Genomic DNA, 24,031 nt, shown 5'->3' with positions numbered 1-24,031 from the left:
AGCGGTGTCCAAAGTGCGGCCATTTTTGGCCCACAGCTCGTTTTTTATTGGCCCTAGGGCTAGGCGTATTGTAAAAATACAATTAATTATAATTTGAAAAAGATACATTATACGATATTACCACCATTTGCTTTGGCACCCATATCCTTTGGTATTTTTTTATTAAATTAATCTAAAAAATAAATATATATTTTTTAAATATTGGACAAGCTATCTAAACCCCATTAACTGTCACCTGTAATGTTATTCATTTTTTTAAATCAGATTTTTTTAAATTATGTATTGTTTATGTAATATTTATTTCTTTTTTTTTAATCATTTAAAATATTGACCAAGCAATCTACAAAACCTAAACACAGGAAATGAACAAATGATCAGTCATTGCCAAGAATTCATAAGCTCTGCTTTTGCTTTCTTCTTTTCAAACATATTGAATGAATAAAAATAAAAAATCAATCATAACCACAACACAAAGCTATGTTTTGTTCAGGTAGCTTTGTGGATTGGTTTTAAATGTATCTAAGAAGTGACCCCCTGCAATATTTGTATATGTGGGCCTTGCTGGAAGAAGCTTGGACACCCCCGCCATAATATTTTATGCTTCGTAGCTAAATAGTGTGACTTAAATGACAAAACACTCCAATGCAAAGTACAAGTGTCTGATTGTCACAGTGAAAAGTGAGCATTGTCATCCGTACAACTCATGTGTCTCATTAGAGCTTCTTTCCGTTTGCCTCCATGCACTTTTCCGCCCGACCGTTCTTCCTTGTCGCTGGCTTTTGTGTCTGAGCATCAGCAGATTGAGGCGCCTGTTGGGCGGATGTAAGGCGATGCCTTCAGTTGGCAGCTGCTGCAGGCCCCTCGACCCAAACACAATCAGCCGGGGGAATTAAGGGCCCTTATCCAAAGAAAGCGACAGGTGTTGGCCTGCGCCTGCTGCATGATGTGTTTTTCTCCCTCTCGTTTGTTGACTCCTAATTTGTGTGCAACAATATTCCCATGTTATCTGCTGCTGCAACACAAGTCGACACTTGCGTGATTTCTAAGTCAGTGGTGTCCAAAGACTGGCCCAGGGGCCAATTGCAGCGCGCAGCTTTTTTTTTGTTGGCCTGCAGCCTAAAAAACATTGGAATTAGGTAATAATGTAATAATTGTAGATTACAAAAGGTTTTTTAAACAAATGTATTGTTTTTGCTGTAAAAGTTGGCTTTGTCAAAAAATGTTTTAAAGCGTTAGAAAACCCTTAACTTTATTTGAAAATGTATGCATAAATACTGTGCCACATCAATGACTGTCATTAGCTTGTGCCCAATAAACCTCATGTCCTTGGTATTAATATAGTAATTGTTGTTATGCAAATAGGCGTCACAATGGATCAGTGGTGCATGCTTGATGAAACCGGTGCACAACAAATTCTGTGCTTTTTTTTATGCACGGCAATGCCGCCATTGCACGTCATTCCACAAGAAGCGTCAGTGCTCTACTGCCACAAATGAAGGAAGCGTCTCAGACCTTTGAAGTGGAATGGTTTTGGCACCTCACCCTCTTCAGATCTCAGCTCCATGTCTTTAATGGTGCAGACTGGGAGCAGCTGTCCCAACCAGCCTTTGTTGGAAGGCTGGATGGGGGACCGAGCATCCCCCTCTCTGTCTGCTGCCACCTGGCTCCATGAAGGGGGCCACTCACAACGACCACAATGGCGGAGAATAGGCCATATGTACATGTTGGGCTTTGGAAGCACATTGATAATGGACATCATTGGACAGAATGCAGTCGTCTTAGTATTGGAGACCTCATAGTCACACTAACAAAGTAACTCTGCTTTGGACAAACATCAGAAATACATTGGTGTGAAAAAGTGTTTGCCCCCTTCCTGATTCCCTTTTTTTTTTTTTTTTGCATGTTTGTGACACTTAAATGTTTCAGATCATCAAACAAATGTAAATATTAGTCAATGACAACACAACTGAACACAAAATGCAGTTTTCACATGAAACTTTTTATTATTAAGGGAGAAAAAACATCCAAACCTTTATGGCCATTCCATTCCATTCCATTTTCCTCCGCTTATCCGGGTCCGGGTCGCGGGGGCAGCAGTCTCAGTAGGGAAGCCCAGACTTCCCGGTCCCCGACCACCTCCTCCAGCTCCACCGGGAGGACACCGAGGCGTTCCCAGGCCAGCTGTGAGACATAATCCCTCCAGCGTGTCCTAGGTCTTCCCCGGGGCCTTCTCCCGGCTGGGCATGCCCAAAACACCTCACCAGGGAGGCGTCCGGGAGGCATCCGGACTAGATGCCCGAGCCACCTCAGCTGGCTCCTCTCGATGTGAAGGAGCAGCGGCTCTACTCTGAGCTCCTCTCGGATAACCGAGCTCATCACCCTGTCTCTTAGGGTGAGTCCCGCTACCCTACGAAGAAAACTCATTTCAGCTGCTTGTATCCGCGATCTCGTTCTTTCGGTCATGACCCAAAGCTCATGACCATAGGTGAGGGTGGGAACATAGATCGATCGGTAAATTGAGAGCTTTGCCTTCCGGCTCAACTCTCTCTTCACCACGACGGTCCGGTACAGCGACCGCATTACTGCAGACGCTGCGCCGATCCGCCTATCGACCTCACGCTCCAACCTTCCCTCACTCGTGAACAAGACCCCGAGATACTTGAACTCCTCCACCTGGGGCAGGACCTCATTCCCAACCCGGAGGGAGCAATCCACCCTTTTCCGACTGAGAACCATGGCCTCGGATTTGGAGGTGCTGAGTCTCATCCCAGAAGCTTCACACTCAGATGCAAACCGTCCCAGTAAACGCTGCAGGTCACAGCTCGATGAGGCCATCAGGACCACATCGTCTGCAAATAGCAGAGATGAGATCCTAGTGCCCCCGAACTGGACTCCCTCGACACCTTGGCTGCGCCTAGAAATTCTGTCCATGAAAATTATGAACAGAACCTTTATGGCCCTGTGTGAAAAAGTGTTGCCCCCCATGTTAAAACAAAGGTTATAAAACCATTTCTATAGCTTTGGGACTCCAGCGAACCACAGTGAGAGCCATCATCCACAAATGGCGAAAACATGGAACTTTGGTGAACCTTCCCAGGAATGGCCAGCCAACCAAAATGACCCCAAGAGCACAGCGACGACTCATCCAAGAGGTCACAAAAGACCCCACAACAACATCCAAACAACTGCAGGCCTCACTAGCCTCAGTTAAGATCAGTGTTTATGATTCCACCATAAGAAAGATACTGGACGGTGGCCTAGTGGTTAGCATCTTGGCCACAAAGTCAGGAGATCGGGAACATCTGGGTGGAGTGTGCATGTTCTCCAGGTACTCCGGTTTCTTCCCACATTTCAAAAACATGCATGTTAGGTTAACTGGCGACTCTAAATAGGTATGAATGTGAGAGTGAATGGTTGTGTCAATATGTGCCCTGGGATTGGCTGGTGACCCGAAGTCAGCTGGGATGGGCTCCAGCACACCCGCGACCCTAGTGAGGATAAGCGGCACAGAAGATGGATGAATAATAATACAAAGTTATAATAATACAAGTAATAATTTTGTAATAATACAAAACTGCATTTTGTGTTCATTTTGTGTTGTCACTGACAAAATTTGTTTGATGATCTGAAACATGCTGCGACAAACATGCTGAAAATAAGAAATCAGGAAGGAGGCCAACACTTTGTCACGCCGCTGTATGTCCCTAAAGAGAAAAGACAATGGTGTCATTCTCAAATAATGTGTTTCTGCCCTTTATTTCCAAAATAACGACTCCCACACACACACAACCAAAACACGGACTTCCAGTGTAGTATTTTTGAAAAATATATTTTTATCTATACATACAGTATATACTGTGTGTAGGAGGTTGCGAGTGTCGTTTATTAATGCTTGTAAGTGGGAGTGTCGTACATGTGTGTACTATGTAGAAATGAAAACAGGAAGTTAAGAAACCTTTTAATGCCAAGATACAACAGGAAACATTTTAAGTGTCAACACGTTAACCACATGGTGTGAATGAATGCTCAGGCCGAAGTGGCCCATGGAATTCATTCGTTCATTCAAGAATTTTTTATGCCGCTTAGTGTCACTCGGCTTGCGAGAGGTGGGTAACACCCTGGACTGGTCGCGAGCCAATTGCAGGGCAGGCACGTGTTAAAAAAAATAAAATTACATTAAATTAAATATATCATGAATATTTCATTTTTTGCAACATTCAACAACAACAACCGTAAAAATGGGGGAAAAAAAGAGCAAAAAGGCGTAACGTAACGAGAAACAGTTGAAATGTTGCTGCTCATAACACAAAGCAAAAATCAATCAAAATGAAACATTTTGATTGATTTTTCAGTATGCAGCCCTCAGTGGATAGCCTGGACACCGCTGCATTACGCCAACAGTCACCGCATTGCAGAAACGCTCAAATAAACACCTTAGAATTGAACAAAATGCCAGCAAGCATCCCTCAGTATTAAGCAATATTTTTATTATCACCGGTGTTATCACATGCAAACCTACGCCGTGCAAAGAAAGTGTTTCAGGAAAAGAAAGACAGCAGATACATTATAATAGCAAATAAATATTATGTTAATACAATAAATACATGAAAGATTAATAAGAGCCTTCTATAATGCAGGCTACGAGAAGTCAACTTCGGAAGGGAAGTACCAAGCGGAGGTCTGTGTAGCATCAGTCGAGCACACCTACAACAACAATGGATCGGAACAAAACTGCCCCACATATTTGTCTCCTGAGCAGCATATCTATAAGATACATAACAGACGATGGCCTAACAAGATGCTGATAGAATTCACAGCTTCACCAGGGCCTCCACATCTCCAGCATCCCTAAGTGGGAGCTGTGGAGCATTGCTCGCTCTTGACGGGGCTGCCTCTGCTCTTTTCTGATGTGGGTGCTGGGGGGTTGGGTGCCCTGACCCTCCATACTTGGGACATCAAGTCTAGGTGTGGGCTGGAGGGCGCTCTCTTCAGTGGACCTGGGCAGGGACTTGAGGAGGTGGTTGAGCAGGCGGGAGCCAAGAGTCTTGTCCATCCAGTCGCAGGTGAGGAGCATGCTGTGCACCTCGTGCACGCACTGGATGTACCCTGTGCTGTATTTCTGCTGGGCCTTCAGAGGGTCTGCAGGGGAGGGACGACTTGTTAACATATGTTATGTTGGTGTATAGTGACCTCTGGTGGTTAGCACAGGACCTGCACCCGGTTTAAAGAGGGCCCTCAGCCAATGCTCATGAAAAATACTTGTTTTTTTTAACTAGCGGCTTACAAATGTAAACAATAAACCATTTAATAACATTTGGATGGCTGACAAAACCCTTGAAACTAGCCGTTGCTTGCACATTTACTGGTGACTTTAGCCAGAGAATTACAATGGAACCTGCTTATGTTGACGCCCCTGTCGACATAAGCGGTTGTCAACGTAACCAGAATTAGCCATTCAATGCTTGCACATTTACTTGTGACTTTAGCCCGAGACAACCAGAAATAGAATTACAATGGAACCTGCTTATGTTGACGCCCTTCCGACTGGCTGACTGACATAAGCGGTTGTCGGTAGAACCAAAAGCTTGGCCATTTATTTGGGACTTTTGCCAGAGACACAAGAATGAGTTATTTTTGAAGCAACTACCGCAGTTAATCGACATGGCTTTCTTCCATGTTTGTGTTCTTTTGTTTACGTATTGTATTTAATGCTCTTATCCAACTAGCAAAGTCATGGCATGTCTTGGCTACAATGGCAATAAAGCTCTCGTCCGTGCACAAATCTTTTTTCCAGTGGCGAACAATCTAAAAACTAAAAATAAAATGCTGTGGTAGAATCCACGTTAATACTGTGGTGGTTTTATTTTGAAGCTTACTTTGCAGTGAACGGGAGGTGGGGGGGCCGCTGACAGTGGCTTTGTAGCTGTTGGCGTTTCACGGCGCTTCGTGGTGATGACGAAGTTGAAACACGTGTCAACATATCAACTCGTGTGTCAACTCGTTTTTTGTTTTGTTTTTTAATTCTAACAAGGACACGGTGGGCCAGGACTCGATGAGTCGGTCGACTTGCCGTGTTGTCGACTTCAGGCAAGCACGTCTTACCGTTCACTTGATTAGTTTGGATGTTTTGTAGATGTTTCACTGTCATCTCCAGGATGTCGGCTTTCTCAAGCTTGGGTTGCTGTTGGAGGAGATTGGGGCAACGTTCAAGTTCACTCTCTGCAGCCTGCTGGAGGGAGAACTGAGACACGAGGAGGAGTACTCACATCGAGCCTGAAGGCGCGGATGACAGTTTCTTTCAACTGATCCAAACAATTGTTTATCCGCTCGCGTCGTTTCCTCTCAATCAGGGGCTTCCTCAGCTGCTCGGGATTGGAAAGAAAACAAAAGACAAAGCTCAGTTAATGGAGTTAAACAGCGAAGCGCACAGGTCCAGCAGGCAAGTGTATCCAATACCTTCCTCTCCTCTTTCGCACTGCTGTGTTTTTCTACGCCGTGTGCCATAGATGAAGCAGTCATGGCGCTGAAGGCCTCCTCGCTGTATCTCAGTGTGTCTCTAGGGCGCTCGGCGTGCTGCACACCTCCTTTTTATACCAAGACAATTAGCATGTGAATGCACCGACTCTCTGGCTGTGGGATTTTCCCACACACAGGCTCCTATCAGTCAAGACTGTCAGGTCACTGCTTCCATTCAACAGGCTCACCCAGAGGGCCGATCTGAATGGGATGGGGGGGGGGCACATGCAACAGATGTCAAACCTGAAACCATGTGCTCCCTTGCAGGCCTCCACCCATGAAAAGTGCAGTTTCCTGCTCTTGCAGAGACGAACAAGGGTGTGCAGTTACTGTGTATTTGCCCCGAGGAGCCATTCTCTGCAACCACTACGTTACATTACACCTGCAAGAAGGCCACACCCCCAATCCAAAGACACAAAGGGTTAACAAATGGCCTCGGAAAAAGTCAGAACATAAGGAGTGTCACAGTGGATTTTCTTCGGTGGAATACACCGTTTAAATCAGGGGCGTGCGCACTAAGCACTAAGGGCCACACTTATACTTATATTTTGTAAACCAACACATGTTGGAATGCTAAGGAGTCGTATATACTTCAAGGAATAACTGCATCTCCGCTGTGTGCTAAAGGTGAAATAGTGTATTATTAGGATGAAATTCAGTCGTTGCTCTTTTTTCCCATTTTTACAAAATTTTGCAACTATTTCTTTCTTCTTAAAGAATCTTCGTAAAGTTTATTTTCGTAATATCATGACTTTATTCCCATAATAAGACAACTTCTTCCCTAACCTGTTTTTTTTTATTTGTTTTATATTTGTCTATTTGTTTGTCATAATATTGTGACTTTAAAAAATATATATTTATTTTTCTTTAATATTTCAACTCTACGCTATTAAAATAACGTTCTTTTTTTAAGTTGATTCTCTTAAAAGTACAACTTTTTTCTCATTAGAATACGACTGTTTTAACTTAATATTTAGATTTTATTCTCGTCAAATTACAACTGTTTTTTTTCCCCATTTCTTCTGTTGTGTTTTACTGAATTTTGCAAATATTTAAATTTTCTGGGTGTAAATTTTCTTCTCGTAATTATTTGGTCATTTTATTTGAACATGCATGCAGGTTACAATGGAAAATGTGAAACATAAAACATTTCACAATTCCACGTGTCCAAAGGGAGCAGGAAGAAGCAAAGTATATTTAATCCTACCCCCCATCCGTTAGACATCTTGTGCAGTGCATACTATTCACTTCCTGTATTCCATATACCATAATATTTGCTTGTATTGTTTTATGACCTTATTCCCATAATAAGTTGACCTTATTCCCACAAATCTAGAACTTTTGCCCCAACCTAAATGTCCAAAAATGTTGTTTCTCACAACTTTTAAAAAAGGTATTTTTTCCTTTAATATTTCAATTTCATGATACAAAAAAGTTACTTTTCCTCGTGATATTACCGCCTTATTCTCATAAAATTACGAGTTTTACTGTTAACATTTTGATGTAATTCGTGTAAAATGACTGCTGATTTTGACTGTTGCTTTTTTTTTTTTTTTTTAGTTTTCTTGTTATATTTTTAGACCGTGCCGCTGGCCAATGAAAAAACAGCCACACTTTGGACACCACTGGTTTAAATTGACTTTGAAGGGAAGTGGCACTTTCTCTCCCGTTGCCCTGCGACTTGTCTTCCTTTCTTTAGATTGATTCTGACAAAACCGCATGTCTGCCTTTGCGCAGCACCTGTCGACACAAATGGACGGATTTGTCACAGCAATGACCCCTTTCCGTCTCAAATTGTCGACAAGAGTGGTCAACCTTGTAACCATGGTCAACCGCTGTCCTTTTAGTAAACAGAAGAAGTCACTAGAACGGGTCCTGACGAGTCGGTCAACTTAGACGGGTTGTTGACATAAATGGGGTTAACACAAGCGGGTTTCACTCTGCCCTTAATAATGAGAATGTTGATTGGGTTATGTATTATTATTACACCTATACATTCAATCAATTAGCTCAGTGCATTTGCAGTCTAATAGTCTGTAAAAAGGCCTTCTTGACAAACACACACACACTCACATAGCACAATCAAAATTGCCCAACACAAACATACTGTATGACTGATGGGGAAATGTTGGTGATGAACTGCTCTCACTCACATACAGCATAACTCCCACTTCTACACAAACTTAACTTTCCCTTTCCAGAGGGGTGCGGCAACTGCTGTTTGAATGACAAACTCAGGGTTGACAGGAAGTCAAACCCACACTCAGAAAATTACTTTAAAAATGGCACAATTGAATCCATCCTTTGTATTACATGTAAAGCACATGTTAGAGAGGAATAACAACTGGTGGCTCCCTTCAAAGAGCCATAAATCCCACCCCGACAGAGCACACACAAGAGCAGAGACCTCCTAAGATTACAAATATGTAAACGTTGTTACTTTAGAGGTTTGAGGAGCACTTGAGTGGGGCACAAAACTCCCACGTTATTCACTGTGGCACCTCAGCCTTGAGCATTTCATGAACTGTGAATGTTACAACAAAGCATGTGAAATGTTCCCTTGTGAGATAATGAAATGATTCTTTAATGAAATGATTGCTGCGGTCCGTGGCTCTATTCATTTGGTGGAAACACTAAAATACCTGCAGTGGGACCAGCTGACTTACTGACCACACTGTCTTTTCCACTCTTCAGCATCTGCTGCTAACCGTTTTAGTGAGCAGATGTCAGCTTGACCAGATGCCCCGCCGTCTTTGGCTCCCTTGACGCTTTAGCCCGTGTTTTGAAGCCACGCGACTGCCAGGCGAATGCTGGGTCGTGGGAACAGAAGTAGAACAATGGCTTGTATTCATCCAGACCTAATCAGCATGAAGAGAGTAATGACCCCCAGAGTGGGTGGACAGTCCTGCCAGAGAGGACATCTTTCAAGCCATTATCATCGCCGACTGACTAACCAAATGATCTTCATGTTTCTGTGTGTATCAACGTGATTCCTGTCACACAGAATACAGCGAGCTGCAGAATTCCTGAACGACATCCTCTTCCTAACTGAAACGTAGCCCGACTTTGCAAATGTTTGTAATATTATCGTATTTGCTACACACACGCAGTTCCAGCAAACAAAACAACTCAACATGTTTGGTAACGCTCATAAAATATTTCAGTATGAATATTTTTGCTTCGATTGCACGTTTTGACTTGTTTTTCCATGGATTTGTTTCTGTTGTTTTTGTTTTTTTTTATTGATAAATATGTCAATTTTCTTGACGTTATTTTTTTCCTCGAAATTTTATGACTTTATTCCAATAACAGTTTGAATTCAATATTACATCTTTTTCCGCAAACTAATTTTCCAAAAAGTCCTTTGTCACTCTTTGTTTTGTTTGCGTCTCATTATACAACTTAAAAAACAACTTTAATATTTATATAACATTATAACACTAAAATTACATTTTCTTGCCTCGTGTGATGACTTTATTTTAAATTACACCTTTTTTTTCTGGTGCGATTAGAATTTTTTTTCTCTTATTTTTTTTACGACTTTATTTTGCTATTTTTTCTACTTTTTTCTATTTAAATTCATAAATACTTCAAATATTTTCTTTTAATATTATGACTTTATTCCAATAATAGTTTATTGAAATATTATATATTTTTTCCCAAACAAATTCTTCATTCTTTGTTTTGTTTGCATTTCATAATATTACAACGTTTAAAAAAATGTCTTTTTTCTTTAATATTTTAAAATTATCCATCTAAAAAACTTTGTTTGGGAATGATTCTTTCCCACTTTTTTCTTGTAGATTACAAATGTTTTCTATCAATATTATGACTTTATTTTCCCAACAGTTGAACTTTATCTGTTGTTATTGGTCATTTATAAACTTTTTCCCATATTTTTTTTCTCCTAATATATATTGTGACCTTATTCTGATGGTAGTTTGACTGTATTCTTGTAATATAATATCCTTTAAAAAGGTGCCGCAGGCCTTTGGACACCACACATAATAATCCAAATAAACAAACAGGATCCAATGCAACCCTGAAAGTGGGAGTTTGTCCCAAGACTTTTGTCCCAATTGTCTGGTTCATCATAGGAACACCATCAGGGCCCCTCTAGTCATATCAATGGGCTCGGTGCGCCCTCTGGCGGACATTCATTGACAGTCCCTTTCAAGGCACCAGACGAGGTGGGCGATGTTGCAAATCTTGGCATTGATTAACTTCATTTAAATGAAGGAAATTCTGAGACCGCCACTGTTTGATGTCGTGTAGGCAGCTATGCAGGCGATCTGGTGCGTTCTTGTCACGGAGCATTTCTGGTAGGTAGACCTGTACATCATCGGCATAAAAATGAAAATGGATATTGTGTCTGGAGATGATTGGTCCTAATGGTAGCATGTATAGTGAAAATAAGGTAGGCCCAAGGACGGAACCCTGGGGCACGCCAGAGGAGAGGGGAGCGGCTGTAGAGGAAAAGTCATTGATCATTACTGAAAAAGTCCTGTTGGTGAGATATAACGTGAACAATTTAAGCACAGGCGGGAGATGAGGACCGAGTGGTCCGCAGTATCAAAAGCAGCTGTAAGGTCGAAAAGCATCAGCACGACGGCGTTTTTAACTTTCAGTAACGCGGATTCTGTGCTGTGACGGGTTCTAAACCCTGACTGAAATTTGTTAGCAATATTATGGGTAGACAAAAATGACTGTCAAAAGTGTGTTTACAGGGGAGTCAGGCAGACTAGAAGCTGAGACCTCTGGAGTGGACTGTCTGACTTTTGCGACCGTGTCCATATCAATTGTGGAAATGTATTATGTGTGTGTTCAGAAACATCCTGAAAAACAGCAGTGACATGGTTAATGGCAGAATTAATGGTGCTGAATAACACTCTGGGGCGATGGCTATTGCTCCAGATGATGTTTGACAAGTATTTACTTTTTGCTTCCTTCACGGTTTTGTGGCAAGTGGCAAGACTGTCCCTTAAGATGCCCAGAAGGCAGCAGCAAAGTCATTGGCTGTTGTGGGAGGTGGCAGCAGGCTTCGGTGCAGGTGGAGGTGCTCGGAAATAGGAACATTCCGTGTATTAGTAACTGACACAGATAGTTCGCGGGAGATGACAGGGTCCAGTGTGTGCAACAGACTGGGTGAGATCCAGAGATTCATGTGAAAAGAGAAACATGTACAAATAAATACAACAATATGAACGTCACAATTGAAAAGAGAACGGAAAAGTATCGATCTCATCATGCTAGTTTCGTTCCGATATTGATAGTACCATTGGTATCGTCGCGGTCGATATTTGGATGACCCGCCCACCCCTGCCAGACGGCCAGAGGAGGCGCTAGGCAGTGGGACGGTGACAGTCGCGGTGCTGCTTTGCTGCTAATGTTACCAGTCAGGCACAAGGAGAGACAGGCAGCTACACAAATATCCACAGTACGAACAACAAGAGTCGACCAAACAGGGAAACAAAGGCGTTTTTGTTCCGAGGAGGGCCTGCGTTGCCTTTTACCGTCGTGACGAATTGGGCGAAACGAGTGAAAACGCCGTTCACGAGGTATTGTATTGTATTGTATTGTATTGTATTTCTAGCGTCCACAAAGAGTATTTGATGGCATTGTAGGAGTATTTTTGATGGTGTTTTAGTGTAACGACTACCTCACCGAACAACTGTGAGTCCTGCAGTCGTGAGCGTGTTTTAGTCCATGTTTAGCGTGCTGTTGTTGATGTCAAGCATGTGCTTGATGGTGCAAAGGCAGCCTTTGCCAGGCCTGGGCATGCTAAGCTAGCTAACTGTCGCTACTTTTAATACGAAATAAGCGCCATGAATGCACATTTTGACACTTTTATTCATACAATAAGTGAGTGAAGAAGCCAACTTGGTTTGAGAAGCCGGAGGCCTGTGGAGGCCCTCTATAAAACGCACGCCAGCAGTCTTTGGTGGGCAGTGATTTGAAGCCCTGACAGGCCCCATTAGCTTGTAAATGGATAGATGTTAGAAATGAACATGTTGTATTTGGTGCACACATGTCAACGCTGGCCCTACAATGAACAAGTATGCATTGTGCCAGTTAGGCGCAGAGTTGGCAGGCTTGACACCATCACAAAGCAGGCATGGTTGGACACAGATGGGCGGTGCTCAGCGTCATGTTACCACCCTAATGGGCAGTTAGCTTTTATTTATTGATTTATTATCGCCGATTAGCTTAACTCATGTTGTCAAAGAGCCCCTGCACGTCATGTTAATCATCACAATAAGAAGGCTGGATGCTAGATTATCCTCGAAACATGATATGTCATTGATCACTGCTATTTGTATAGCTAAGGATTTATGAATATAATCTGATATTGTTTAATATGTGGTTGCATTTTGCATAGGTATTTTTAGTAGGTTAGTTAGGGGGATATTCAACACCGCTTTTACGTACAATGATGTACGTCAATGCAATGCAATGCATGCCAATAAATTATAAATATTGGTCAAAAGTTAATTGATTTCAGAGGTTCCTGCAGTTATTTGTCTGATTAAGGTGCAAACAGGTACTATACAGTGCGTATGCATGTTTGTTTATAGTACAATATTGAACCTTTTTGACAATGTTTATGAGCTACTGAATTTAGGGTTTGTAAAAGCTGTAAGCTAAAGTCATCAAAATATTAAAAATAACCTTCCTGAAATATTTGAAGATGACAACCAAAATATACAAAAACACACAAAAGTAGTCTCAGAGAGGCGGCCAACAATTTTCATTCATGTTGTTGTTATGGTTGTACTGTATTCAATGATAGCCAAAGTTAGTAGCTAAACTTTGCCAAATCACTATCATTAGCTGACAGGGTAACTAATATGCGCATATGTGTTCCTTAGGGGACAGTTTACATACTCAAAGGAAGAAGAGGGGGGGAAATAATGCTTGCAGCAAGTTGAAAGTTAGAGAACAGGCTGTGCAGTGACTACAACTACATTAAGAATATTGTCTATCAATACCACTCAGTTTATGATGTAGATCCTGTTATTTTTCCACCCAGTCTGAGTTTGGATTAAATGGGAATAAGGATTTTCTTGCCGAGAATTAAGATTGCTATTCTCTGGGACGATTTTTCCACACCTGCAAACTCACACCGTGTTCACAGCTACGTGCTTTTCGAAAGAAATCACGCTCTTTATTATCGTGACTGTCATTGTAAGACTCATCAGTCTTGTTATGCTTTAAAACAGGGGTCACCAAACTATTTCCACTGAGGGCTGCATGATAAAGAGCAAAGAGCGAGCACCTATGCGATAGCAACTCCCGCAAGATGATGATAGCCGTCGTGCCCCACCGGCCAGGACAGCGGAGCCAACTCGGCCTGGCTGACCAGGCTCACTGGGAGACGGGAGAGTGAGGAGCAAGTGTCAGCCGTCGTGCTAATTCTTTACGTCACTGCTACTGAAGCAGGTCACGAGCAGAAAGGCTGCCCGCCACATGTTAACAAGCATTAGCCGTGGCGAAAGACGGATTTGGCCACCTGGCAGACTTGAGGTGTGTCCAGATTATTAACGATCAACATTAAGCAACCTTATCGAAACCAGCGGTTGGGCAGGTTAGGTTGTGCTTTTATGACTGATGAATGGGGGCTTGCATCCTCATGCTGAGGTACACCTGAGGTGACTTTATTCATCTCAAATTTACATTTCAGCTCTGACAAGATATTCTGTAATGAGTGGGACTGCTTCTGGATTATATTTTGTGTGTGTGTGTGTGTGTGTGTGTACCCAGTCTATATATAGATACTGTATATAGATATAGATATATACTGCTAAAAAAAATTAGAGGAACACTTGGAAAACACATCAGATCTAAACTGGGGTAAAAATGATGTTGAATATGTTTCCTGATAATAAGTGGGTGATGTATTAGTAACAAAATGATGCCACATCATTTGATAGAAATGAAAATGATCACCCTATAGAGGGGGGAAATCAAAGACACCCCAAAAATGAAAGTGAAAAAATGATGCAGCACATTGGTCCATTTTGCTAAAATGTCATTGTAGCAACTCAAAATGATTCTCAGTAGTTTGTGTGGCCCCCACGTGCTTGTACGCATGCCTGACAATGTCGGGGCATGCTCCTAATGAGACTACGGATGGTGTCTGGGGGATCTCCTCCCAGATCTGGACCAGGGTGAAACTAAATTCACCGCAGACATGTCTGCATGGTGGCGGTGCGTTTTCTTCTGCTTGCAGGTGGCGGGAGTTGAGTGGCAACCAGCTTGGAGGCGCATGACCGTACCTACCGTGTTGGAGTGTGGCGTGTTGAGACCCTCGGGGGTCATGTTGTGGTATTGTTAACGTCGTCATTATCGCTTGTGTGTTTTTGCAAAAGCAGATTTATGGTTATGTTCAAATCAATAGAAACAATAAAGGGGCAACAGGACAGGAACTGCCACTTACCTTCAAAGCCTCAGGAAAGGACCGAAGGTCAGCCGAACATTTTTCACAGATGCGAGCACAAATGGCGGAAAACAATGTCAACAAACTGCCATAGGTTCAACAGTTCTTTATTATTGTGCATTTTTCTTATGTCGACTTGAGCCAATCTTTTATGGTACATGCAGAGCATCACAAACAATTGGGGGATGCATTATGGCCATCTACCACCATGTATCTGTAATTCCAGTGGTGACCCACGAGCGATGTTCACCTTCAGTGCTAGCAAACCAAGTGCTTCTTGCCTGGTAGTGAATGATTTTGTTAGCCCGCAAACCGGTTCTTTTTCATCCACAACACATATTGAGGCTGCCATCTTGGTAATAATGACAGTCGTGCTCAGACAAAAGTTATCTGTTCGGAAAACATTTGCCAGTAGCGAGTGCAAAGTAACTGGGTGGGCCAGGGGCCGCTGTAGATAAGACGGCGTGTTTTGTAACTAGTTATCCAGCGCCAGTGAAATAGGGTTGTCACAGCTGTTGGTTACACGTGTCTCTGGTCACATGGCTCAGTTTCATTTTAGGGTAGCAAAGGAATGTGGAAGGTCAGTAACATACAGTATTATAATAGTAATTGAATGTAATGGCTTGTTGTAAAAGTTGCTCATGCAAAAGCCTGAGGGGTTGGAGTGTGTGATGTTTAAAAAAAAAAAAAAAAGGCAGGTGTCATCGTCCAATACTGCAGCCATGTTGTTTTGATTGACGCTGTCAAAGAAGGATTTATTATATGTGATTTACGGTTACTGTTGTTTGTTGCAGTGGAGAAGTACGAGCACCACATCCTAAGAACACACAGCATTAAAACAGTGAAATGACTTGTGTACGTTCCTGATGCGGTAAACATCACAACACATGAAGCTCACAAGCTTTGCAAATCTTCCTCTTTCCTCAAGTAAGCTGGAAGTGGTACAACTCCACACCTCAAAGGTAGTGGCATGGTTTATCTGTTTCACACATGCTTGGTTTAAGACCGAATTTGACCACATCCTTATGGCAAGAATGAAAAAAACAATGTTTTTGGAGTTCAAACAGTTATCATGCAAGATGACGCAGACATTTCAAAGAAGCACCTCTTTGTTGTGGGTATTCTTTTTGCGGCTTTACATGTAACTTTTTGATGGACAAGATAAAAGCTGTAGGTTTTATGTATGATTTTTAGCAGATACAAAACATCCATCGTGATACCTACTAGGGGTGGGTATCAGATGCATCGAGATGCGGACATTGACGATTCATAAATGTCAATAATCGATGCTGATGGAACAAAAAAGGGCAGTTTATGGTGGTGCACCTAAGACGCTACCAGAATGGCTGATCATAAACTCCGACCCGCACCCGCTGGATTTAAATCGAGTGTCTGGAAGCATTTGGCTGTCGCGTAGTTGAAGGTGAAAAAGAGCCAAACAATATGCAGGTTTTGTCATACAAGCTTAAAATATTTTGGGAACACGACAAATATGAAAAGCCACATAGCACGTTTCCACTCGAACGAGGAGGAAAAACAGTTAGCTTAAGTTGCTGCCGACCAGAGAACCATCGAGCAGATGATAACCATTTTCCCACCCAACTTGGTAAAGGTGCTGTTATGTCGCTGTAACCACGCACTTCATTACCGATGAGTGGGAGCTAGCGTCTCATGTGCGACAAACGAGAGGAATGAATGAGAGCCACACGGGTGCGAATATGGCTGAGCTGTTTGATAAATAATGTTGCAGAGGCATGTTGATTCATTTGTATGTTTTGTATTACTTGTGAATAAGAGCAGACAAGTTTTTTTGGTTATTCATAATACACTGAAGTCTGCAAGCATTATTCTTGTATGAGAGCTGCTGGTACAGTAATCTGTATTTAGCATGAAAGCTGTTTTTGACTTTGCTGTGCAGCAAAAATATTAATTTTGTCAGATGCTGGGGCTGCATGGTGGCCGAGTGGTTAGCATGTTGGCCACACAGTCAGGAGATCTGGCAGAACTGGTTTTGAATCTCCGCTTGGGCATCGCTGTGTGGAGTATGCATGTTCTCCCCGTGGGTTTTGTCCGGGTTAATTGTCCATGTCCATAGTTATGAATGTGAGTGTGAATGGTTGTTTGTCTATATGTGCCCTGCGATTGGCTGGCGACCAGTCTGGAGTGTACCCCGCCTCTCGCCCGAAGTGGCCAGAGATCCCCACCCCTAAAACCTACAGAAGTATACTTTATTTGCCACCGATGGAGACCGATTTGCAACAAGCTCAATTTTGCGGGACACTGCTGGATTCTACCATCAAAATGCATGATTGCCATAGGGTGATAGCATTAAAATCTCTGATATCATTTCATCGCCCCTTTCTATATCACACTATATTGTAGCACAGCGTATCGCAGTCGCCGCTGTACCCAACATGCATTGTGGGCACTTTGTAAATAACCTTTATGGGTACGTGTTTGCCTCAAAGCGTAGTCGTCACCCACATATAATGGTAGTTTGTTGTTGTGTGTTAACTTGTTACGTTTCATTTTGCAGTTCACGCTGTGATTAAGACTCGTTGCTCTGTTTGACTTTGGTTTGCACCCACTGGCTTTAGAAAGTTGTTGGCTGCAGCTGAAGTGCAGGCAACGTAGACTTAACGATGCCATCCACTGGATGGAGTTGAAACTGCATTCCTTTCAGACAACAGTCAATTGTGAATGTGAGGGCGGGTGAGCAAATAGCGGCAAAAAAAAGAAGATGGCACCAATATGTGGCCCGCTAAGAGAATAAAAATTAACTTTCAACCATGTTTTCTCCGCAGTTACCCGTGTCTCCCCTTGATGCCCAGTGCTGCAGTTTAAAAAAAATCACCTGATCAGTATAATGTATAATTAGTCAAATAAAAGACTCATATTCCTTGTAATGCGTACATGTGTACACATGTCGTGCAGATGTTTGGTGGTGCATCTCAGTGCTGCAGCTCTGTGATGTTCTTTATCTGCTGTTATCATTTCTGTCAGCCTCGCTGCTAACATGTTGGCTGTCATGTAGTGTGGAATCTTTGTGAGAGAGTCACTGGCTGTATCCGCAAATCATCCTTTCATTTAATCCTCCGCACTGTTTTGTAATACTCTACAACTTGTTCAGACGTGTAACCATGGGTGGGGTGCTCCGTTCATGCTGTCTGAGTAGCACGTAGCAGTTACTAGTTGTTTTGTAAAGACTGTGAACACGAGGCTTCTGATCCGTCTATACGCTTTTACAAAGCAGGTGGACAGCGCACTGCCCAAGGTCTTGTGGTAACCCACCGCCATGCCGTTCCCCTTTGGCAAGTCCCACAAGTCGCCCACAGACATTGTCAAGAACCTCAAGGACAGCATGACGGTACTTGAAAAGCATGACATCTCTGATAAAAAGGCTGAGAAGGTAGGGAGAGACACACACATTTTCTCTTCTTTTGCCAATGCAGCACCGCGTATGTATTTTGTGCAACTGCCTCTTCAGGCCACAGAAGAAGTATCTAAGAGCCTGGTGGCCATGAAGGAAATCCTGTATGGAACTAACGAGAAAGAGCCCCAGACAGAAGCGGTGGCCCAGCTAGCCCAGGAGCTCTACAACAGCGGCTTGCTCAGCACACTGATAGCAGACTTGCAGCTCATCGACTTTGAGGTAAGGAGATCATAGAGGAAGAAGTCACAGCAAAGTAGCAAGTCTGGAGAATGGGTGGGTTTTTGATATGAAAATGGAACGTAAAAAATGTTCCTTCCATCCAGCTATCTCTACAGGTTCTAGGTAATTGCACAATTATTGGAGTTAGATGGGGGGGGTTTCATGGGTACCTGACACGTTTGCCCTATGTCGTTACCAGAAACGCCACTAGATGGCAGAAGATATCTTTTAAAAATTAATTTGTATGTCATTTTTTGTGAATAGTACAGGCAATAGCAATCAGTATTTTTCTTCCTTGTTAAATAAATTGGCCACAAACGACATGGTTATTCATCTGACCATTTGTTGGTTCTTGATTACTAATAATTATTAGCATAGTATAATTTTTAATTGATACAAGCATTTAAAAAAAAAAAGGTTGTACATTTGTTTTGTGTATTGATGCAGGCCACGGCAATGAATGGCAACTAAAATGTTGGCACCCTATCAGTGTTGATGGGTAAACAAAGCCAAGTGTCTGTGTGTCACACAAACACCACATGAGCTGCCCGCTGTCTGACTCATGCATTTCTGTCATGAGTTGCAGTGTTGTGATCTGTCACTTCCCTTTTCACCTTCCCACACTCTTCCTCTTGTGGTTGAGAAATGCACACCACACTTAGACAGATTGCAGACTTATTACCTTATTAAGTCAATGCATTGTTGGTTCGGGAATGTGTCGAATGTGATTGTCTGCATTATCACTCATGATGCTTATGAACCTGACTTGTGTTACCACAGGGCAAGAAAGATGTAGCTCAGATCTTCAACAACATCCTGAGGCGCCAGATTGGCACTCGAACGCCCACGGTGGAGTACCTCTGCACCCAACAGAATATACTCTTCATGTTGCTTAAAGGGTAGGAGACCTCTTCACACACACAAAGTTATAAAAGACTATCACAACTTCCCAAATGACTTCAGAATAAGATACAGTAATAAGGGACATGTGTTAATGTCCCTAAAAAGGTGGGTGCTGTGATGATGTGGGGAAGCTGAACTAATTATATTTTGTTACATTGTTGGTCATTTTTGTTTTCTATCATTATTTTCTATAAATATGTTCAATATTATTGAAAAGAAAGATGAATAGTAATGTAATAATTAGTAATGCATTTAGACCTGGAACGCTCTATCGTGCTTTTCCCCCGGTAGGGGACCACTGCAGTAGAGAGCCTGTCGGGTAGTTGCCACAGTGACAACTGTACCAACGGAAACAAAGGAAGGTGTACAACCATGTGTGTTTATCTGAAGGGTTAATCATTTGTCAATTGTTGCTCCGTGCAGGTATGAGTCTCCAGAGATTGCCCTAAACTGTGGCATAATGTTGAGGGAGTGCATCCGACATGAACCTTTGGCCAAAATCACACTGTGGTCGGAGCAGTTTTATGACTTCTTCAGATATGTGGAGATGTCTACGTTCGACATTGCCTCAGATGCATTCGCCACTTTCAAAGTAAGTGGGTTATATTTGGCCTGTCTGCATGTGCACCCACATAAGAACTATTCCAGGAACTAGCATTATCAAAATAATAATCATAACAGTATAGTTTGGAGCAATATAATGTTACAGTGATCAACCAAAATCTGAAAAATGGAAAAGTCTAATGGGAAATAATGGAAATAGAGTCTGACTTTTGCTGTCATAAAACCTTTTATTAACAATACAGGTGAGTTTTCAAGTAACGATGTGATTTAATGTTTAGGTGTGATAAGGGTGGAAAACGTTGATAATTAGTAGGGGTGTCACGAGATTAAAACATGATGATATTCCTCGTTTCAGAGGAACAGGGCACCCAGAAACCTATCAGACTGTGAACTATGGCATCGCTAGTGTGAATGATACTACACATAATATGGAAGTGGCAGCGCACCAGGCAGGATTGGAGCCGCACACAAAACAAGAGATTTACGCACACTGTAAACCTTACAATCCTACCTAAATAAGGTGTTCACGTTAGCTCGGGCGGGTGGTCTTCCACCCACCCACCATCCCCGATTAATTTTTGAGTTCAGTCTCTCGCTCAGAGGGAGTACAGCCCACCTCCGTGAACGCCTTCTCCTCTGATTGCGGATCTACATTGGCAATTAAAATGACTGTTTTGACTCTTTAATGACTCTTTAATCAACATTGTTTGCTCTTTTTATTCCTTTGCCATTTTTTTTCTTTTTAGTTGTTAAATTTGCTGTCTTTCCCCGCCCCCTCCCCCGATCCTAGGACCTCCTCACGAGACACAAGCTACTGAGTGCAGAGTTTCTGGAGCAACATTACGAAAGAGTAAGTGAAGTAGAGAGCTTGTCGGGCTGAGATGTGTGATTTTGATGCATACAAAATGAGGATCAGAGCTCAATGTAGCGAATAAATGCTGTATATTTACAATTTAAAGCTCATGCGTGTATTTCTCAAGCACGTTAATAAGAAATGGTTGGCCAGTCATTTTCCTGTCAGTGCCTCGGGCATTACGTTGTTTAACTCCCTGACTGTAATTTCTTCCATGAGGTCAGGTCAACCTGAAGTATCTGCCCGTCTTTGTGAGAAAATGACTCATTAATGTCATTGTATTAAGACATGGAACACCTAACTTCGGCACAGTATGAACTCAAAAGCTTCTGTTCTGTTTCCCTTTGTTGTAGTTCTTCAGTGAATATGAGAAGTTGCTCCACTCAGAAAACTATGTGACAAAAAGGCAGTCTCTTAAGGTAAGCGCTTACTTGCCATATCTATGATAAACAGGTTTGCCAGAGCCACATGCAGGCAGCAAGTGTTGGCTTTCTCTGGTGATGGTCTTGCGGTCACCCATCCCATCCTCTGTGTTCCACTGTCAAGTCTACGAGAACTCACAATGACTTGCGTTGGTATTTATCATGTTTTCGTTCTGCAACGGCAGTTACTGGGAGAGCTGCTCCTGGACCGGCACAACTTCACCATCATGACAAAGTACATCAGCAAGCCAGAAAATCTCAAGCTCATGATGAATTTGCTCCGTGACAAGAGTCGCAACATCCAGTTTGAGGCTTTCCATGTTTTCAAGGTAAAGTATACAGAAGGTAAGCGTGTTCCGCTCTACACGCTAGTTGACGCTGGATCAGGCTCAACTCCTCTACTGGTTGCAACCAACCATTTTTGCCTCCATTGTTTCAAGATGTGACGAATCAACAATCATGTCGTGCAGTTGCTTAATTCTTCACCATCAATTCATTGAGTTCTTATGCTCATTTGTTGAGCCGATGCACTTTTTGTAACAGTTACTAAAAGGACTAATGGCAAATCACACACAGTTTTTTCCCGCCTCCCGTGCCAGGTGTTTGTGGCCAACCCCAACAAGACACAGCCCATCCTTGACATCCTACTGAAGAACCAGAGCAAGCTCATCGATTTCCTCAGCAAGTTCCAGAATGACAGAACAGAGGACGAACAGTTCAATGATGAAAAGACTTACCTGGTCAAACAGATTAGGGACCTCAAGAGGCCCGCCACCCAGGAGGCTTGAGGGTGGTGGCCAAGCAGGAGGGCGGAGCCAGCCATTTCTTGACAGCGTAACGGCATAACGCCTGCTTAACAAACCCATCAGTTGCTGCTGTTCTGGTTTCTGGGCAAAGAATTCAGGAAAAAAAAAAAAAACAAAGAAAATATAAATTTCAAGTGTAAGGGAAGTTGCCAGAACATCAGAGAACATTTGGTTTTCTTTCTCTTTACTATGTTTGTTCAAAAAGAAAACAATAGATGCTGCTGCTTTCATGCACCTTGAACCATTTACGGTCCAATAACACATTAGTCCATCTTAAAGGCAGATTTATAGGAAGTCAACATTTCAGTCCGATGACCACGTGCGACGTACACGCTGCAAGGAGGTGCTCCCGTGCGATACAAAATGGTACGAGCAGTGTGTGTTTTGCTGCATGCACTCGACGGCGGCAGCTGCCATGTTCAGCGACCAGACTGTGAAATGCTGGTGCATCAATGCCTTCATACAGTACAGCAGCAGTGAGGTGGGGGGGCAAGACACAGTACCTTTGACCTGCTGTGCTCTGTTCATGACCCAGCACTGAAGATACACAAGGGAATGAGGGAGGGATGCAACTATGGAAAGGAAAGCCCCAAGTCCTCCCTTTATTATTATCTTAAGCAGGGAGAACATGTGTATATATGCCTTTTGTTGTGCTTTGTAGATTATTTTGATTATCTTAACATAGGATACTATTATATGTATTCACTTTAAACATTAAGTTTCTGGTTAATGCTAATGAAATTACTTTCTAAACCCTAAACATTGTTTTTACATTTTTATTTTACCGCTGATTTGCTGGGTTTCTTGTACAGAACTTAAAGGGGCAGCTCACAGTTAGCGCATCTACAGGATATGAATAAAATGTACATGGAGGGAAAGTGGTGGTATCAGAAAGGGATGTCTTCGTGTGTTTTTCGGTGACTCTAACATCAGTTCTGGAGAAAAGAGGAAAGTTGGGCTTGGTAGCGTGTTAATTAAAAGCAAATTAAAACTTTTAAGTAAGCAACTACCATTTGAAGGGGAGGACACCACAGTATCTCTCACTGCTCAAAATCACATTTGTGGTTTTCCTTTCATTCTGAGCTGTTTGTTTCCTGGGAAATGTTTGAATGGTAAACTCGGCAGCGGTGGCGTGCCACATTTCATTCTTTCTTCCTCATTTTGGAATCTTTTCTTGATGGTTTATAATTCCAGTACAATGAGTGTCAAGCATTGTGACTATAGCGGACTACTTTGGACATGATGGTTTGTTCTTACGGTACTTAGACAAACCTATGAAGAGAATTGCTGTGAGTTGACGGTCCACGTAATGGGAACTACTTATACATTCAAACAGGTAACTACAGAGCAGTGTTAAGCACTGCTCCTCCATGCGCATAGAACATGCATGTCCCTACACTGGCTGTGCATGATGCTGTACTAATGATGTACTGGAATTGTTCATTTAACAACATCCAATTGTCATATTGAACTCTTCCTAGCTTGTATGCAGCTTTTGACACCAGTTTCGGCGTTAACAAGTTTGGGTGCTTTCAGGAAGTGTCAAAGGCCTGAGACCTATGAATCAAATAAAGAAAAAAAAAAGTTTGAAATTAGTGAATCGGTTCATTTTCTTCTAAACACTGGTGTATGTTGCAAACGAGGTACACAGGTAGGTATCTATAAACATGCCAGAGAGCTATTTAATTAAGCATTCTAATGTGTATTCTTCAGCTCTTATATCTGTAGATGTATTTACATTGAGTAGCAAATAAGGGGATGATTGTTAGTATCGTTTTGGAATTTTGCCCATCATCCACAATCCTTATGTGAGACATGAACACATCTTTTGCTTTTCTTTGTGTTATAACGATATAAAAACTATGGAAGAATAAAACA

At 42.3% G+C, this 24,031-nt stretch overlaps 2 protein-coding genes across 4 annotated transcripts; one reads left to right on the top strand and one right to left on the bottom strand.

Moving 5' to 3' along the window:
• Positions 1 to 4,129: 4,129 nt before the first annotated feature.
• On the bottom strand, positions 4,130 to 6,549 carry her8.2 (hairy-related 8.2). Its single transcript, XM_054794099.1, has 4 exons — positions 6,457 to 6,549; positions 6,267 to 6,362; positions 6,103 to 6,181; positions 4,130 to 5,139 (listed from the first exon to the last, which is right to left on the bottom strand). Exons 1-4 carry the CDS (start codon positions 6,517 to 6,519, stop codon positions 4,820 to 4,822), a joined length of 558 nt encoding a protein of 185 aa, XP_054650074.1. The 5' UTR covers positions 6,520 to 6,549; the 3' UTR covers positions 4,130 to 4,819.
• cab39 (calcium binding protein 39) lies at positions 6,124 to 22,275 on the top strand. Of its 3 annotated transcripts, none has more exons than XM_054794096.1 (9): positions 6,124 to 6,439; positions 18,207 to 18,362; positions 18,441 to 18,605; positions 19,386 to 19,504; positions 19,932 to 20,100; positions 20,863 to 20,922; positions 21,279 to 21,344; positions 21,533 to 21,676; positions 21,947 to 22,275. In XM_054794096.1, the coding sequence occupies exons 2-9, from the start codon at positions 18,249 to 18,251 to the stop codon at positions 22,133 to 22,135; spliced, it is 1,026 nt and encodes a 341-aa protein (XP_054650071.1). In that variant the 5' UTR covers positions 6,124 to 6,439; positions 18,207 to 18,248; the 3' UTR covers positions 22,136 to 22,275. The 3 variants fall into 3 exon arrangements, with proteins under 3 accessions (XP_054650071.1, XP_054650070.1, XP_054650069.1); XM_054794095.1 differs by lacking the exon at positions 6,124 to 6,439 and adding an exon at positions 11,833 to 12,074; XM_054794094.1 differs by lacking the exon at positions 6,124 to 6,439 and adding an exon at positions 11,833 to 12,074 and having other exon boundaries at positions 18,204 to 18,362.
• Positions 22,276 to 24,031: the final 1,756 nt, after the last annotated feature.

This window comes from Dunckerocampus dactyliophorus, chromosome 12 (genome assembly GCF_027744805.1).
Source record: "Dunckerocampus dactyliophorus isolate RoL2022-P2 chromosome 12, RoL_Ddac_1.1, whole genome shotgun sequence".
Classification (NCBI taxonomy): Eukaryota; Metazoa; Chordata; class Actinopteri; order Syngnathiformes; family Syngnathidae; genus Dunckerocampus; species Dunckerocampus dactyliophorus.
The sequence above is the reverse complement of the archived record's forward strand: the minus strand, read 5'-3'. Positions and strand labels throughout refer to the sequence as shown.

What these genes read in the sequence shown, in the direction of transcription:
- her8.2 (XM_054794099.1), bottom strand. Translation starts at nt 6,519, where the DNA reads ATGACTGCTTCATCTATGGCACACGGCGTAGAAAAACACAGCAGTGCG. An exon ending in GTGCGAAAGAGGAGAGGAAG is followed by an intron (nt 6,363 to 6,456) that starts GTATTGGATACA and finishes AATCCCGAGCAG; the next exon opens with CTGAGGAAGCCCCTGATTGA. An exon ending in TCCGCGCCTTCAGGCTCGAT is followed by an intron (nt 6,182 to 6,266) that starts GTGAGTACTCCT and finishes CTCCTCCAACAG; the next exon opens with CAACCCAAGCTTGAGAAAGC.
- cab39 (XM_054794096.1), top strand. Translation starts at nt 18,249, where the DNA reads ATGCCGTTCCCCTTTGGCAAGTCCCACAAGTCGCCCACAGACATTGTC. An exon ending in ATGCATTCGCCACTTTCAAA is followed by an intron (nt 20,101 to 20,862) that starts GTAAGTGGGTTA and finishes CCCCGATCCTAG; the next exon opens with GACCTCCTCACGAGACACAA. An exon ending in AGGCTTTCCATGTTTTCAAG is followed by an intron (nt 21,677 to 21,946) that starts GTAAAGTATACA and finishes CTCCCGTGCCAG; the next exon opens with GTGTTTGTGGCCAACCCCAA.